Source organism: Clarias gariepinus, chromosome 25 (genome assembly GCF_024256425.1).
Source record: "Clarias gariepinus isolate MV-2021 ecotype Netherlands chromosome 25, CGAR_prim_01v2, whole genome shotgun sequence".
Lineage (NCBI taxonomy): Eukaryota > Metazoa > Chordata > Actinopteri > Siluriformes > Clariidae > Clarias > Clarias gariepinus.
In genome coordinates this window covers 17,886,251-17,902,499 of record NC_071124.1, presented here as the reverse complement: position 1 = coordinate 17,902,499, position 16,249 = coordinate 17,886,251, and the positions used below count along the sequence as shown (strand labels likewise).

The following is a 16,249-nucleotide window of genomic DNA, read 5'->3' as shown; positions in this document are numbered from 1 at the left end:
TCGGTGCTTGCTGGTGACAGTATGGTGTAAAGTCCCATGAGAGGTGGACTTAATCATTCATTTGACATAAATCTGACTGGGTTTGAAACCTGACTTTATTAGACACATTCGCAAATTCATGTTAAGCAATAACAGCGTGCGGAAGAGTTGTTCCTGGAATAGGTGTCGCCTGTGGCTTGGGTGTTTCGCGCAGCAAACGTTTTCACGTTATATGATTTCCAATCAGACTCTAATGTGCTAAAATTTTAGGGTAATTAAACACAGAAAAACATGTTTTCAGTTCCTGACTGAGGCTTTCACTATTACTTTAAACAAAATCCTCCTGTTATTCCTTCCAGTTCTGACTACATCTCCATGAATGTCGGTGTTTTGCTGAGGATTAAAAAAAATATATCACAATACTCAATTACATCTACTGAAAAACTATCAATTCAAAAACTGTTACTACAAAAGACCCTGTTTCCGCTCTCATGCATGTTGTTTAGCATAATTGCATCTTGCATAAGTTTAAACTCATATCAGTGTCCTGTATTGTGTATTATCTGGAAACCAGTCATAATGATCAACCACCAAAAGACCAAGACCAAAAACCTTACTCCATCTTGGGAGTCAGGGATCCGACGTGATGCACTGATAGGGATGCCTACAAAGATTGAGACTTAGAGAGAACGGAATTTGTATAAACTGCATCTTAGGGCTTGTCTTGTGTGCTCTTCACTCGCATTGTAATGTAGATTATCCTAACTGTTGTGATAGGGATAAGTTTCCCCCTGGAGTCATTACTGGCAGATATATATGCATTTACTTCACGCTTGAAGTTCATAGCATTTTAAATACACAGGATGTCTTTATTGTAAAACGATTATTAAATGAGTGCAATAAAAAACACAATAATCACTAACAGTCGTTATAATGCTGCACATGGCTCATTAATGGGTCACATGACTGTAGCATGTCCATTATGTATGCTAAATCTGTGCTTTAATTTTAGCAACTTGCCTAACTTCCCTGTAAGTATTGTTTTTCTGCCAAGTTTTTTTTTTTTTTTTATGTTAGAAACTTGACCTGGTTTCATTTTGGCTTCAGAAGAAGACAAGAGACATCATTGCTTATCATCTCTACATTGAAGAGGGGGGAAAAAAACTTTTTCCCTGCAGTATACAATGGAACCTGTTCCGACATGTGATTTTAGACATGCACATATACATGCATACATTTATGGATGATTTCTTAACAATTAAACTGATTAAATAATGCATTGACCAGTAATGTTTATAGTTTTGCATCATGTTTCTCTGTACCTCACATATCTATTAATGTGTACACAACAAGGCACAAATGTAGTTCTCGCAATTGCACAGCATTAGCTGTTTTTATGTTTTTAGCAGGCTGTATTTGAATGAGAACAGCAACATGCAGTTTAGCTTTCTGACTGAAATCAGACGTTAGACACACGACATCGTTACGTTTTTTCCTCTTATAGCTTTATTTAGACATACCAATGGCTATGAGACAACGGATGTACGCACGTAAATAACCCGCCTTCTGCATCACAATTGGTTACAATAACTCTCTCATCTATGACTGGTTACATCTTCACTGAAAGTAAAATGCGAGCCAATCCTAGAGCATGAAAGCGGCACTTCAACAGTAATGTTCCTTCAGAGCAGCTTACTACATTATAATCAGCACTAAGTCATAAATATTTGATCTTATCAGCACCAAAATCAGTCTAACACTTTCACGCATTGTTTAAAACTCCTTTTCCTTATGACTGCTGGTTAAATCTCAATATTCGTCGTCATCTTGTTCGGTGCCAATCTGCTAACTTTACCACATGCAGTTTAGACTTGTGCCGTGATGAATTTGACCTGAAAACGTTAGCAACTTTTGCAGAACATCAGATCAGTCACTGAGCCGACATTTTTAAATGACACGTGAAATCAGTTTAACGGAAAGGACAGCATGTGTGAAAGGGGCAATACAGAATATAGCATAACCCTTCCAGCAAGACATGAGCGATATACTATCTCACAACCTTGTGTAAAACCAGTCCCATCCAAATACAGCTTCATATGGGGTCAAAGTCACCTGCAGACTTTCACCTTCAGATCCGTCAATAACCTCTTAAACCAGAAGGATTTACAAAAGTGACTATTGGTGGCTCAGCGGTACAGAAGGCACGGGTTCAATTTCCAGCCAATTCCCAAACCCCAGCCACTGGCAGTGGCGGTCCCGACCCCGGATAAAACAGGTGTGGCGACCCCTCGACGGGAGCAGCCGAAAAACCAACAAGTGATTACTTCAAACCTTTAGAAAAACACAACCCTTTAATGGTTTCTGAAGTGTTATGATTCACTGTTGTGCAACACACAAGGCCTAGTCAGGTAAAGGTTTCGTGTCGAGTCCTAGCAGGTTCATGTTTGCTTAAAACTTGACATATTTATCAAAAAACTGACAGTAGGCGTGTTGGTTATGGAAACAAACTATATGATGAATCCTAGCACTGATAGCTCATAGCTATACAAACAATCAATATTTTGTAGGAGACAGGTATTTTTTAAAGACAAACGCGTGGAACCAATTGTATATTTGTAGAAAACTCATTGTGTGAGGTATATTTTTTCCTTATACAACACTTATACAACACTCAGGACCTGTTTCAGGTCGGGCCACAGAGGCTAGGCTAGCTGGGCTATCTATATCGGTTAGCACGACGGCTAGGAGGCTAACTAACCTACATAAAAGTGGCGCGTTTAGAAAAAAAAACGTTGAGCGAGTTATATATTTATATAGAAGAGAAAAAGAGAGAGAGCGTTTCTGCGCCATTCATTTCATACAGAAGCGATAAACATATTAGGGTTTCATAGATAAATAAATGACTTGGTGGTGATTGGCGTTCATTGATTTGAAGCCGTTAGCCGTGCAAGAACCGTTGGACACGGTCTAACCTGTTGGGCGGCTGATTACGAGCCCACGCCAAATCCAAACCGCGCGCGCGCGCGTGCACGCACACAGACACAGGGAGCCGTTTTCACTTTTATTGTTGAGCAGGAACTAAGTAAAGATAATAAAACAGACGTTGAGGCTTACCTAGAAGAAGCAGCTTTAATTCCCGCCTGGCGTCCCGCTTGTCTCGGCGCAGCTGCTTGTCGATTTCGGAGTTGATCCGTTTCGACTCCTTCGCCTCTTCGCTCAGGCAGCAAGCCATCATAGACTCTAAAGTCATCCCCCCTCCTGCGCTCACAGCCCGCGGCCTCCTTGTCCCGAGCGCCCCAGTCCAACGAATAAATCCGATCGCACGATCAGGCGAAGTAGAATATAAATAAAAATAAATAAATAAAAATAAAAAAAATAATAAACGAGTGCCCAAACGGAAAAAGGGAGCTAAGGAGGGAGGGGGGGGAAGGAAAAGGAGGAAAAGAAAGAGGAGGGGGCCGGGGGGCCTCGCTCTCGAGTAAAGTCCCCTTACCGAAAAGCTCTGTGCGCTCGCCCGGCTGCGGACCTCGGCTTCAAACCGCGGAGGAATAAAACCGGGGAAGGAAGGAGAGGAGGAGGAGGGGGGGGAGGCGTTGATGGAGGAGGAGAAACAGGGAGAGGAAGAGGACGACGACGAGAAGGAGGAGTAGACCTGAGGATTTAGCGCTGCTGCCGCTGCCTAAAGCAGCACCGTGCCGTACCCGGAGCGGAGCGGAGCCACGCACGCGCGGGGAACACTCCTCCAGCCTGCAGGCGCGAGCGCTCAGGAAAAAGGGAGAAGAAGAAGAAGAAGAAAAAGAAAAAAAAAACACGGAGAACGTGCGCGCGCATTAACGCATTGAAAAAAAAAGAGGGCCACACTGGGCACGCGCGCCACTTTCACCGTGCAGACGTTTAAAGACGTTTTAATGCGCGAAATGACTGGGAGTGAGTGCACGCGCGCACGCAGGTCCTTCCAGTTCTGCAGCTGCATTAGGACGTTTTTTTCCCCCAACTAAAATGTATTTTCACTTTGTTTTGCAGAAAGCAAATGATTGTCTACATTAGTAATTATGTTAAATTGAATAATAATAATAATAATAATATCTAATAATATTAATAATCATTAGTAATCATTACTATTATTGTCATTTTATTAAATTACCAATTAAACTTTATTGATTTTTTTTTCCAGCAAAGGCCTCTCTGTATTAGTAATTAGTTGAACTAAAATGTATTTTATTTTATTTTGCAGTTAGTCCTGCAGCTTCATTAGCTGCATTGTTTTTTCAACTAAACGTATTTTCATTTTGGGAGAAAACCCACCAAGCACAGGATGAACATTTAAACTCCATGCAGAAAGATCCAAGGTGGGAATCGAACTCTCATCATGCAAGGCGACATTGTTAACCAGTATGCCACCCTGCTGCCTTAATTATATATATTTATTTTATTTTATCTTGCAGTAAATGACTTCCTACATTGACAAGTACTTTAATTAACAGTCTTTTTTTCATGCATTTGTTTATTCATTCAGCATTTATACTGCTTATCTGGAGCCTATCCAAGGATACTTAGGGCACAAGGTGGGGTACACACACACAAAAACAGCAGCCTGAACTGCATGTCATTGGACTGTGGGAGGAAACCCACCAAGCACATGAAGAGCATGTAAATTATACACACACAGATCCAAGGTGGGACTCAAACCCACGACCCTCGGCCAAAAATTTTTTTTATAATGTATTTTTTTAAATAATGTATTATTTTTTAATGCCATTTTTATTATATTAATTTTGCTGTAAAGTACATCCTACATTATTTATTTAAGACTAAAAAGTATTAATTTTATTTGGTCTTATTGTTTAAATTAAAACACATTTATTTTGTTAGGGACTCCCCTGCATTAGTAATTATTTTAAAAAAAATTCAATTGCTCTTTAAAACAGTTTAATCGATTGATTGATCTGGTTACTGAACATTGGAAATGTATTATCACTGACATGGTAAACTCATTTTTGGTAAAGTTTGTAATGTAAAGAAATGTTTATTTAACATTTATGGAAGGAGTCAGAGCCTTCAGGACAGACGACATTGTGTTTTCTGTTTTCTGTAATATGTTAAGTATTATTTGTTTAAGACAGAGAGGAAAGAAGAGCGATATAGCTGCTCTAACTTGAGTATAAGGAAGTAAGGTGTTATACAGACATTTAAAAACATTAAATGAAATAATAAACTGATCAAAAATATTTTCTTTAATTAAAAATTGTAAAACTTAAAATGTAAATATTAAGAGAATTGAGAGATATTTCTAAGCGTGATAGCAATAGTCATGATAATAAAAATTATTTATGTATAAACATTTAAGAATAAAATGTCATGTAGTTCTAATAATCAGTAATCTAAGTAAACTAAGTCCCCTGAGATAGGCTCCAGGACCCTGTATACAGGATAAAGTGGTATAGACAACCATGATGATGATAGTACTAATAGGCCTAAAATGTCTTTCAAGCCAAGATCAAAGATAATGGGATTTGTAGACTTTCTGCCAATGTCTGTAAGTACATCCAAATTGTTTCACATTGCCAAAACTGAAACGCTGCCATCCAAGAAACAAGCCCCTGCTCCAAAATCGACACCAAACATTCGCATCTGACCATATGGTCAAAGAAAAACTGTTCTAAAGAAATGTTTTGACTAGAGGAATGTTTGGAGGAATAAACGTGAAGCCTTCAACCTCAAGAACACTGTACTAGCTGTTAAGCATGGTGCTGGTAGCATCATACTGTATATTTGGTTTGCTGCCAGTGGAACTCTGAATGGAATTATAAAGCAAAAGGAATTCCTCAGTATCCTTCAACATACCATTAAATTATCATCTTCCAAAGCCTGAAATGTATACAAAACAGGACCATAACCCCAAACACAATAAGTTGGGTCTGTGCCAGGAAATCACCCTATTTAATTTACATTATCAATTCGTAAATTCAAGTGGATAAATATCCAAAGAGAATTCTACCAGAAGTGTCATGATGGCTGTCAAAAATATCTACTAAAGATTAAGCTTGCTATAGGGTATTCAACCAAATATGCATACACACAAACATAAGTACTTGACCCCTTCAAGTATAATTTTGATACTGTGTTAATTATAGGAAATTGTATGTTTTAAGGATGTATGTTTTATAATTATTTTGTCCACGTTCATGCCCCAGAAACCACTGCAAGCCCAAGATTGCCATGACATTCATATTACTACTGAATCATGACAAAAACGACAGCTCTTTGCTGACATCTAGTGGCCACAGACTATTATTGGCTATCTATCTATCTATCTATCTATCTATCTATCTATCTATCTATCTATCTATCTATCTATCTATCTATCTATCTATCCATCTATCTATCTTTTTAAAAGCCACATTATCATAACTGTTAACATCTAAATCTAAGTGTGCCACTACTTTTCCACATTGTACCTTTTTAAAGTTAACACAGAAATTGACGAATCCTTAAGTAGTCATCAGTGACTTCTTTTTTCACTGAAGTAAAATGAAAGATACTTAAAATTTATTTTGTCATTTTATCAGACAACACGCAAATGAAATAAAACCAAAATGTGTTGATTTCCATAATTCAGCCAGTAACCTATAAAATAATTTACACACTACAAATTTCCTAAATTCAGTACTAGGGAAATAACATTAATGATTAAGAAGCCAAACATACAGTGCATCCGGAAAGTATTCAGAGCACATCACTTTTTTTCAGATTTTGTTATGTCACAGCCTTATTCTAAAATGGATTAAATTCATTTTTATCTCAGAATTCTACACACAACACCCAAAAACACAAAAGTTTACTTAAGATTTTTGCAAATTTATGAAAAATAAAAGAATTAAGAAAGCACATGCGCTGTGAATACTTTCCGGATGCACTGTAACTGGAGCCATAATGAACCTTACTGTAAAAATAATGCAGAGACATACATAGAGAGTGTAAGGGCCATATTTCATTCTTGTGATTTGTTGTTATGTTTATCTTATTTCAGTTTATTAGTTAAGCATTAAGCATTAAGTATCATACACATAATTTGTATTGTGACATCATTTCATGTGTTGTTCTGTGACATCATCCCACAGTTATGCAGTTCCATGTCTATCACGCACGTTAGTTGTAGTTGTTGTTAAGACACGGAAGGATACAGAAAGGTGTGGAGCACACAAGCTTTTGACCGTGATAACGTGAGACAGTAAGCTAAAAGGAATACAGTAAAATAAGTTGTTGTAACTGTAATCTATCGAAGCTACAGAACACAGCAAGCGACTTGTCGTGACTACAGTGGATTTATGCAAGAAACTGTAACAACCGTTGTTTTTGATGTTGGAAATAAACAAGAGACAAAGAAATCAACGAAACGTCTGATGTCGTCAGTGACACTGTGTAACTAAAGACACGCGTCAGAACTTGTGAATAACATGCACCTACATTAAAGTCAAAAGCTTGGCTCCGCCACAGAAATGAAGATAAGTGATTTAAGAGTGTGAAGAGCGCGCGTGCGACTTCAAAAACGCGCATCAACCGAAACCGAAAGCGAGAAGAGGACTTGCCTGCCTTAAACTTCACCATGTCACACGGCGAGGACAACGCCGCTATCGCCGAATCTGAGCAGGTGATGGTGCTCGACGAACTGAAGAGCGCCAGAGAAGGCAAGTGGAGTCAGTTGACTGTATTATACAATGAACTGGAGGCGCTTATGGACAATGCTTGTAATTTGCATGACGTTAAAGCCAAGCGCCGCCAATATAAAGCGCTGCTAAATGACTTTATTGAAAGTAATGTAACAGTGCGATCGTGCGTAAAGGATGAAGAGCGTGAAACCGATCAGCACCACCGGTTTCACCCTAGATTAACGCGCTGCTCAGAATTCATGGTAAGAGTGGAGTCGTGGATCGCGGACACTAGTAATCGCTTTAAGTTGTCTCAAACAGTTGACGATGGAGTTTCGCCAAACGACAGTGTGTCAATGGCAGAGCGTAAGACGCCCGCCCCCCAAAGGCAAGGAAGCGTAACGTCAGCGGCATCCAAGAGGTCCTTAACGTCAGCAGCATCCGAAGCTCGACTAAAAAAGGCAGAAGCCAACAGAGCAGCCTTGCTGGCTAAAGCAGCAACTTTGAGAGATCGGCAGGCGCTGGAGCTGGAGGAAGCACAATTAAAGATTGAGGAAGAGCAATTGAAAGCACGACTAAAGGCTAGACAAGCACAATTAAAGGCACAAAAGGAAAGGCTGGAAATGGAAACGGCGCTTGCAATGGCCGATGCTGAACTAAATTCTTACCAGAACCGCAAAAAACAACATCCTGCCAGACGGAGCGTGGTCGTCGAAACGAGTGGTGCACGCCCCCCGGAACCAGAGCAAAACGACCACTGCAACCACAGTTCGGCAACGGAATACCTCGAGCTGCCATCACGCCTCCGAGCAACCCACTTAAGCATGCCAGTGAGTGCCCAACCCATAATGTCAAGCACCCTAATGGAACGGCCCACCCAAGGTAACGACACTCACTTTACAACACTGACATAGTGGAGCCTCAGGGTAGGATGCCACTTCAGGCAGACCTTACAGAAACGTTTGCAAAGAGTCAGAGGCAACATTCCTTACCTCCGCGCAACGTTCCTCCATTCTATGGTGACCCTCTTAAGTTCACGTCCTTCGTAAGAGCCTTTAAACATGCCATCGAAACCAACACTGATAGCAATCATGATAGGCTGTTCTATCTCGAGCAGTATACTGAAGGACAGCCTAAGGACCTAGTGAGAAGCTGCCTGCTCATGCCAGAACATTGTGGCTACGCAGAGGCTATGAAACTGTTACATGACAATTTCGGAAATAGACAAATAATCGCTACAACGCTGATGCAAAAGGCACTCAACTGGCCGGAAATAAAGTCAGAGGACGGAAAGTCGCTAAAAACTTTCTCCCTGTTCCTAGTAGAATGTTACAATACCATGTCAAGCATCGATTACATGGATGAGCTAGACAATGCTACCAACTTGAGAGGTGTTGCCTCAAAACTGCCCTACAAATTGCGTGAAAAATGGAGAAGCCACGTATATAAGTACGAGGAGCGCAATCAGGAAAGAGCTAAGTTCGTGCAGCTGATGAAATTCGTAGAACGAGAAGCAAAGGTAATGTCCAACCCACTCTTTGGAGACCTGAACGTTTCGACTAGTGGTACAACGACTAGTGGTAAAAAACACAGCAGCAAATCCTCTCCAGGATTCAAGCAAAAAACTGAAGAAAAGAGGGGCAGCAGCTTTGCGACCGGCGTAAAACAGGTTGGTAAAGTTCATAGAGACTCAATCACAGTAAAGAGTAGTGGTGCATTAGTTATTAGTGCCTTCACTAAACCTTGTGCATCCTGTGAGCAAGATCATACCCTAGACGAATGCCACAAGTTTAACAATGAGACATATAAGGTCAAATTGGACTTTCTAAAAAAGAATGGATTCTGCTTTGGCTGTTTAGTAAAAGGACATTTAAGCAAAGACTGCACGAAGAAAATTACCTGTCAGTTGTGCTCAAAGAAACATCCTCGCATGCTACACATTGCAGCAAAAGACACAGCTCAAGCGATCGCAAAGGCTGACGAAACCGAACCAGTTCAAACATTGCCTGTTACAGCGAGTCACGAAACGAGTGCGTGTATCGGGGCTGGAGATGACTGTATTCTCTCCATAGTACCTGTTAAAATAAAGTCCAAAAAGGGCAACAAGACAGTAAAAGTATACGCCTTTATGGACCCAGGTAGCTCTGCTACATTTTGTACAGAGTCACTAGCAAGGCGATTAAACGTACAAGGTAAAAAAATTGACATCATGTTAAGCACCCTGAACGCGAAGAAACAAGCTATGTGCTTACTGATCTAGAGGTTAGCAGTCTGGAAGAAAACACCTTTGTTGAACTCCCCAAAGTGTTCACACAAAAGAGTATCCCAGTCTCAGTGGAAAATATTCCACAACAGCACGACATTGATAAGTGGCCATACCTCAGCGAAGTAAAACTGCCTTACATTAATGCTGGAGTTGAAATTCTCATAGGTAACAAAGAGCACAGGCTCCTAGAACCATGGCGAGTAATTAACAGCAGGCACAATGGGCCATATGCAGTAAAGACTGCTCTTGGATGGACCATAAATGGACCTCTTCGAGAGTCGGTCGAGGAAGGCACATGTGACAATGAGCAAGTGAGCGTTGCAGTCAACAGAGTCTCCATCGAAAGTGTGGAACAAATGCTGATACAACAGTACAACCATGATTTTCCTGAACGGAACTGTGATGACAAAGCTGAGCTGTCACAAGAGGACTATCAGTTTTTAGACTCTGTAACTAACTCCCTGCAATTTACCGATAATCACTTCTACATCGGTCTCCCATTTAAGAAAGCAGCTATTAAAATGCCCAATAACCGAAGCGCAGCCATGCAGCGCGCACTGAACCTCAAACGGAAGTTTAAGCATAACCTCTCCTTTCACAAAGAGTATCTAAACTTCATGAACGACATGTTTGAAAAGGGTCATGCAGTCAAGGTCCCCACGCCCCACCCTAGTCGGCAAGACGGGCAAGTGTGGTACATACCTCACCATGGTGTGTACCATCCTCAAAAGAAAAAGCTAAGGGTAGTCTTTGACTGTGCTGCCAGCTATCAGGGAATATCATTAAATAGCGAGCTCCTGCAGGGACCCGACCTGACAAACTCACTCATTGGGGTGCTCGCACGCTTTAGACAAGAAGAAGTTGCCATGATGGCAGATGTGGAAGCCATGTACTATCAGGTCAGAGTTCCGGAAAAGGACACAGACTTGTTGCGTTTCCTGTGGTGGCCGAACGGAGACGTGAGTCAGGACTTGGTTGAGTATAAAATGGTTGTTCATTTGTTTGGTGCAAAATCATCTCCAAGTGTAGCTAACTTCGCCCTTAGGAAAACAGCAGAAGAAAACCGCAGCAATGCATCTGCCGAGGCAGTCAACACAGTACTTAAAAACTTTTATGTAGACGACTGCTTGAAGTCTGTCTCTAGTCATAGTCAAGCAGTTGCGCTATATAGTAATCTCACCAAACTGTGCGCAAGTGGAGGGTTTCACCTCACCAAGTGGGCAAGTAATAGTCGTACATTGCTAGCTTCCATCCCTGAGGGTGAGAGAATTAAAGACATAAGGGACTTAGATTTGAGTTAAGACGTACTCCCTGTTGAGAGGGCTCTAGGGGTGCTGTGGTGTATTAATTCAGACACGCTCAAGTTCAAGATTAGCTTAAAAGAGCGGCCTGTGACTAGAAGAGGAATCTTGTCAGTCACTAGTTCAATTTATGACCCCTTAGGCTTCCTTGCACCAGTCATACTGCCAGCTAAGATTTTAATGCAGCAGTTATGTAAAGAGAGACTCGCTTGGGACGATGACATTCCCGAACAATTTATAAAACGATGGAGGGCCTGGCTACACGAGTTGCATCAATTGTCTGAGTTTAGTGTAGCAAGATGCGTAAAACCAGTTGACTTTGGAGTCACAAATACAGCACAACTTCACCACTTCTCAGATGCAAGTGAAATGGGATATGGAGTTGTCTCATATATTAGGTTAGTAAATGCTGATGGATTTACACACTGTGCATTCATGATGGGGAATTCTCGCGTAGCGCCCTTGAAACAAACTACTATTCCCCGAATGGAATTGACAGCGGCAGTGGTCGCCGTAAACAACGACAAAATGTTGAAAGGTCAACTGGAAATAGAACTGCTGGACTCTGTGTTTTGGACCGACAGCACAACTGTTTTGAGATACATTGTTAATGAAAAACTTCGCTTCAAAACCTTTGTCGCTAACAGAATCTCCATCATACGAGAGTCAACCAAGCCACAGCAGTGGAGGTACGTCAACACTTCGAAAAACCCAGCCGACGCTGCTTCCAGGGGAGTTTCCTGTGAAAAATTCATGAAAAACAACAATTGGATCCATGGTCCCCCCTTTCTTAAAACACCAGAGAGTAAATGGCCTGAAAACATTCACGATCTGTCGACGAAAGAGGAAGACATTGAGATTAAACACTCAGCCTTAGCGAATCTCGTAAAAACTACAGAGAGCACAGATGCCGTGAGTAAACTGATTAACTATCACTCTGACTGGTATAAATTAAAAAGATCCGTTGCCTGGATTCTTTGCGTTAAAGATATGCTTAAACAGAGAACAAAAAGGGACAGGCAAACAACTCAATAACAGAAAACCATAAGTCTCTAACAATTAAGGACTTAACAAGGGCAGAAAACGAAGTCATTATGTTTGTTCAAAACCAAAAATTCAAGGACGAAATTTCCATGTTACAAAAGGGTAATGCATCCGTAAAAGGAAACAGTTGTCTCTCCAAACTAGATCCAGTACTGCAGGATGGAGTGCTAAGAGTTGGAGGACGTCTTGGTAGGTCTGCAATGCCTGAGCATGCAAAACACCCTGTCATTATACCCAAAGACTCACACATTACAACCCTAATCTTAAGAAACACTCACGAACAGGTCGGACATTGTGGAAGGAATTATATGCTTTCAAAATTGCGGCAGAAATACTGGATTCCGACAGCAAATTCCCTTGTGAGAAAGTTTCTGTCCAGTTGTGTGACATGTAGAAAGATCAGAGCGAAGAATAGTGAACAAAAAATGTCAGAACTGCCACGCGATAGAATAACACCAGATCACCCACCGTTCACTAACGTAGGGGTAGACTATTTTGGACCCTTCGAGGTCAAACGGGGTAGAAGTAATGTTAAAAGATATGGCGTATTGTTTACTTGTCTGACAACAAGAGCCGTGCATATTGAAGTCGCGCAGTCATTAGATACAGACTCCTGCTTAAACGCTATTCGACGCTTCATGTGCAGAAGAGGCCAGGTGTCAGTCATGAGAAGTGATAATGGAACAAACTTCATAGGCGCTGAGACTGAATTGCGTAAAGCTATCCAACAGTGGAATCAGTCAAAAATTGAAGGCGTCCTCATGCGAAAGGGGATACAATGGATATTTAATCCTCCTGCTGGGTCTCACTTCGGTGGAATATGGGAAAGGCAGATAAGGTCAGTAAAAAAAATCTTGAGGTCTGTACTAAAAGAACAAACACTAAACGATGAGAGCTTGCACACATTCCTGTGTGAAGTGGAAGCTATAATAAATGACCGTCCCCTTACCACTGCTACAGACGATCCCACAGACCTGGAGCCCCTGACACCTAACCACCTGCTGCTGATGAAAAAACAGCCAAACTTGCCTCCTGGACTTTTCAAAAAAGAGGACACTTACGCACGTCGCAAGTGGAAGCAAATTCAGTACCTTGCCGACCTATTCTGGAAGCGATGGGTGCGTGAATACTTGCCCTTGCTTCAGGAGCGCCAAAAATGGTCTCAGGTGAGAAAAAACCTCTCGATTGGAGACGTAGTTCTAATAATTGATGAGTCTTCTCCAAGAAATTCATGGGTCATCGGACGGATCACGAAAGTGTTCCCTGATAAAAAAGGACTTGTGAGACGTGTACTGGTCAAAACTAAAACCAGTACCCTGGAAAGACCCATCGATAAGCTGTGCCTGATATGTGAAATGGACTGTTAATTACCTTATAAAGTAGTCATCTTCCTTTCATTTTGGTACGCAGCGATATGAATACCTTAAGTTAAACCGTTAACAAATGTCTAAAGTGTTAAGAAAGTTAATTCAAATTTTAATCCAATAGTAAATGTTGTGGCCCAATTGTAAAAAAAAAAAAAACAACAAAACAAAAAATGTGTGTAATTGTCAGTCTTCCTGCCTGTCAATTAGGGGCTGGAAATGTAAGGGCCATATTTCATTCTTGTGATTTGTTGTTATGTTTATCTTATTTCAGTTTATTAGTTAAGCATTAAGCATTAAGTATCATACACATAATTTGTATTGTGACATCATTTCATGTGTTGTTCTGTGACATCATCCCACAGTTATGCAGTTCCATGTCTATCACGCACGTTAGTTGTAGTTGTTGTTAAGACACGGAAGGATACAGAAAGGTGTGGAGCACACAAGCTTTTGACCGTGATAACGTGAGACAGTAAGCTAAAAGGAATACAGTAAAATAAGTTGTTGTAACTGTAATCTATCGAAGCTACAGAACACAGCAAGCGACTTGTCGTGACTACAGTGGATTTATGCAAGAAACTGTAACAACCGTTGTTTTTGATGTTGGAAATAAACAAGAGACAAAGAAATCAACGAAACGTCTGATGTCGTCAGTGACACTGTGTAACTAAAGACACGCGTCAGAACTTGTGAATAACATGCACCTACAGAGAGGAAGAAGTTAGTGTGTTTGTGTGTGGTGCACCATTTCCATGTCATTTCTTTCACCTTATCATATAGATTAATAGAGTTTGCTAGATTCTACCATAACCAGGTTCTACAGTATAGTCCCTTAGACAAAAAAAAAGAAAAAAGTACTGTATGGTCTGGTAACAAACTCTTAAAGTGTGGGAAAAGGTTGCTAAAGACAGTTAAGTTTGATGTTGAATGTGGATGGATGATAATGGAGTCATTTTGATTCCATCATCATCCAAGATTGTAAGGATACATAGCATAACGACCTGCATGAAACACCAAGTGGCTTTAGGAATGGAAATTCGGCTGCCTCTGCCATGAAGCACGTCATGAGCACCCCTCATGTTTTTCATATTTTGCCTCCAAAGGGCAAGACTTTCTTGTATTGTTTTATGTAGTCATCCACACACTGCCCATGCAGTCAAAGCATACCTTGAAAAAAACAAAAAACAAAACGGAACACCATCCATCATGGGTTGGCCTCTGAAAAACCCAGACCTTAACATTATTGAAGCAGTGTTGGATCATCTCGACAGAAAACATCTGTAAAGGTCCTGACTAGGTAAAGCATGTTAGATTGATTGAAATCTCTTTGTATTATGTATATTGTATTAATAGGCATGTTTGTAGATGTTGCAATAAATCATTGTACCTACTGTCTCACTCCCCATGCCAAATATAAAGAAATGAGAGGTGGCTCTATACCTTTGCACATCTAAATCCACACTAAAATAGTTGAATAAACACTGAATCGAGTTTCAGTAATTTTTGAGAAATGAGAAAGTGCATATACAGTAGGTATTAAATCTCCCTTCACATCAGACATTTCTAGTGCTTGAGGCAGATAATTATTTATGTTTTGGAGCACCTTCGCTTCAATGCTGCATAATGAGGAACCATGTTTTTCTTGTTTCCTCTGACTTCATTAATACAATATAACAGAGATCAGCTAAAAAAAATGCATAATACAAACTTGAAGGCATGAATTTCGTCCCTTTAGTTTAGGCTGAAGCCACAGAGAATCTGCTAAGAGGCAAAAGATATACAATGATATGTCAGTAACCTTAACATCACACAGATATGTGCTTTTTAAACATTCCATTCCAAATTTAGTCCTTCTTTGCTATTTTGAAACTGTAAGTGTAGAGATTTGTGAGAATTCAGCCACAAGAGCATTAGTCAGGTCAGGCACTGAAGTTGAGTGAGAAGACCTGGAGTGCAGTCAGTGTTCTTGTTCATCCCAAACGTGTTCAGTAGAGCTGAGGTCAGGGCTCTGTGGAGGAGTTCTTTTACACCAAAGCCACGTCTTTATGGAGCTTGCTTTATGCACAGGGGCAATGGTATTTTGGAATAGGTTTGTGCCTTTTAGTTCCAGGGAGGGGAAACTACAATGCTAGAGCAAGACAGTATTCAATAAATACTTACAAAGAAATGAAGGGTCTATAATATGTATTATAGGTTTATGTTAAAGGATTAAGACAGAATATCAACCAAAAATCCAGAAAAAGCACATGATACAAATGTTATGAATTAAGTTGCATTTAAATGAGGAAAATCCAACCAACAATAATTCTGCCTCTCACAGACTGGTTATGTGCTCTTGTGCTACACATATTAATTTAAGAGAAGCTCCTAACAACAATGTGGTATGTGTATAAAAGCCACCTGACCACCGAATCTCTATCTTCCATTTAAACCTCACCACCATCGGCAAGACCAAAGAGCTGTCAAAGCAATTTCGGAACAAGATCTTGGACCTGCACAAGGCTGGAATGGGCTACGAGACCATCAGATAGAAGCCTGGTGAGAAGGAGAGAACTGCTGGAGCGATTATTTACAAATGGAAGAAATACAAAATAACCATTAATGGCCCTTGTGAATGATCTCAAGGCAGTTGGGAGCACAGTC

The 16,249-nt window shown here is 40.6% G+C and overlaps 1 protein-coding gene across 1 annotated transcript in view; it reads right to left on the bottom strand.

Moving 5' to 3' along the window:
- Positions 1–3,842, bottom strand: part of gna11b (guanine nucleotide binding protein (G protein), alpha 11b (Gq class)) — a 45,382-nt gene extending 41,540 nt beyond the window's left edge. Inside the window, exon 1 of the mRNA XM_053486687.1 lies at positions 3,094–3,842. Coding sequence (XP_053342662.1) covers positions 3,094–3,229 — 136 coding nt within the window. The 5' untranslated portion in view covers positions 3,230–3,842. The remainder of the gene's footprint in view (positions 1–3,093) is intronic.
- Between the last annotated feature and the right edge of the window lie 12,407 nt (positions 3,843–16,249).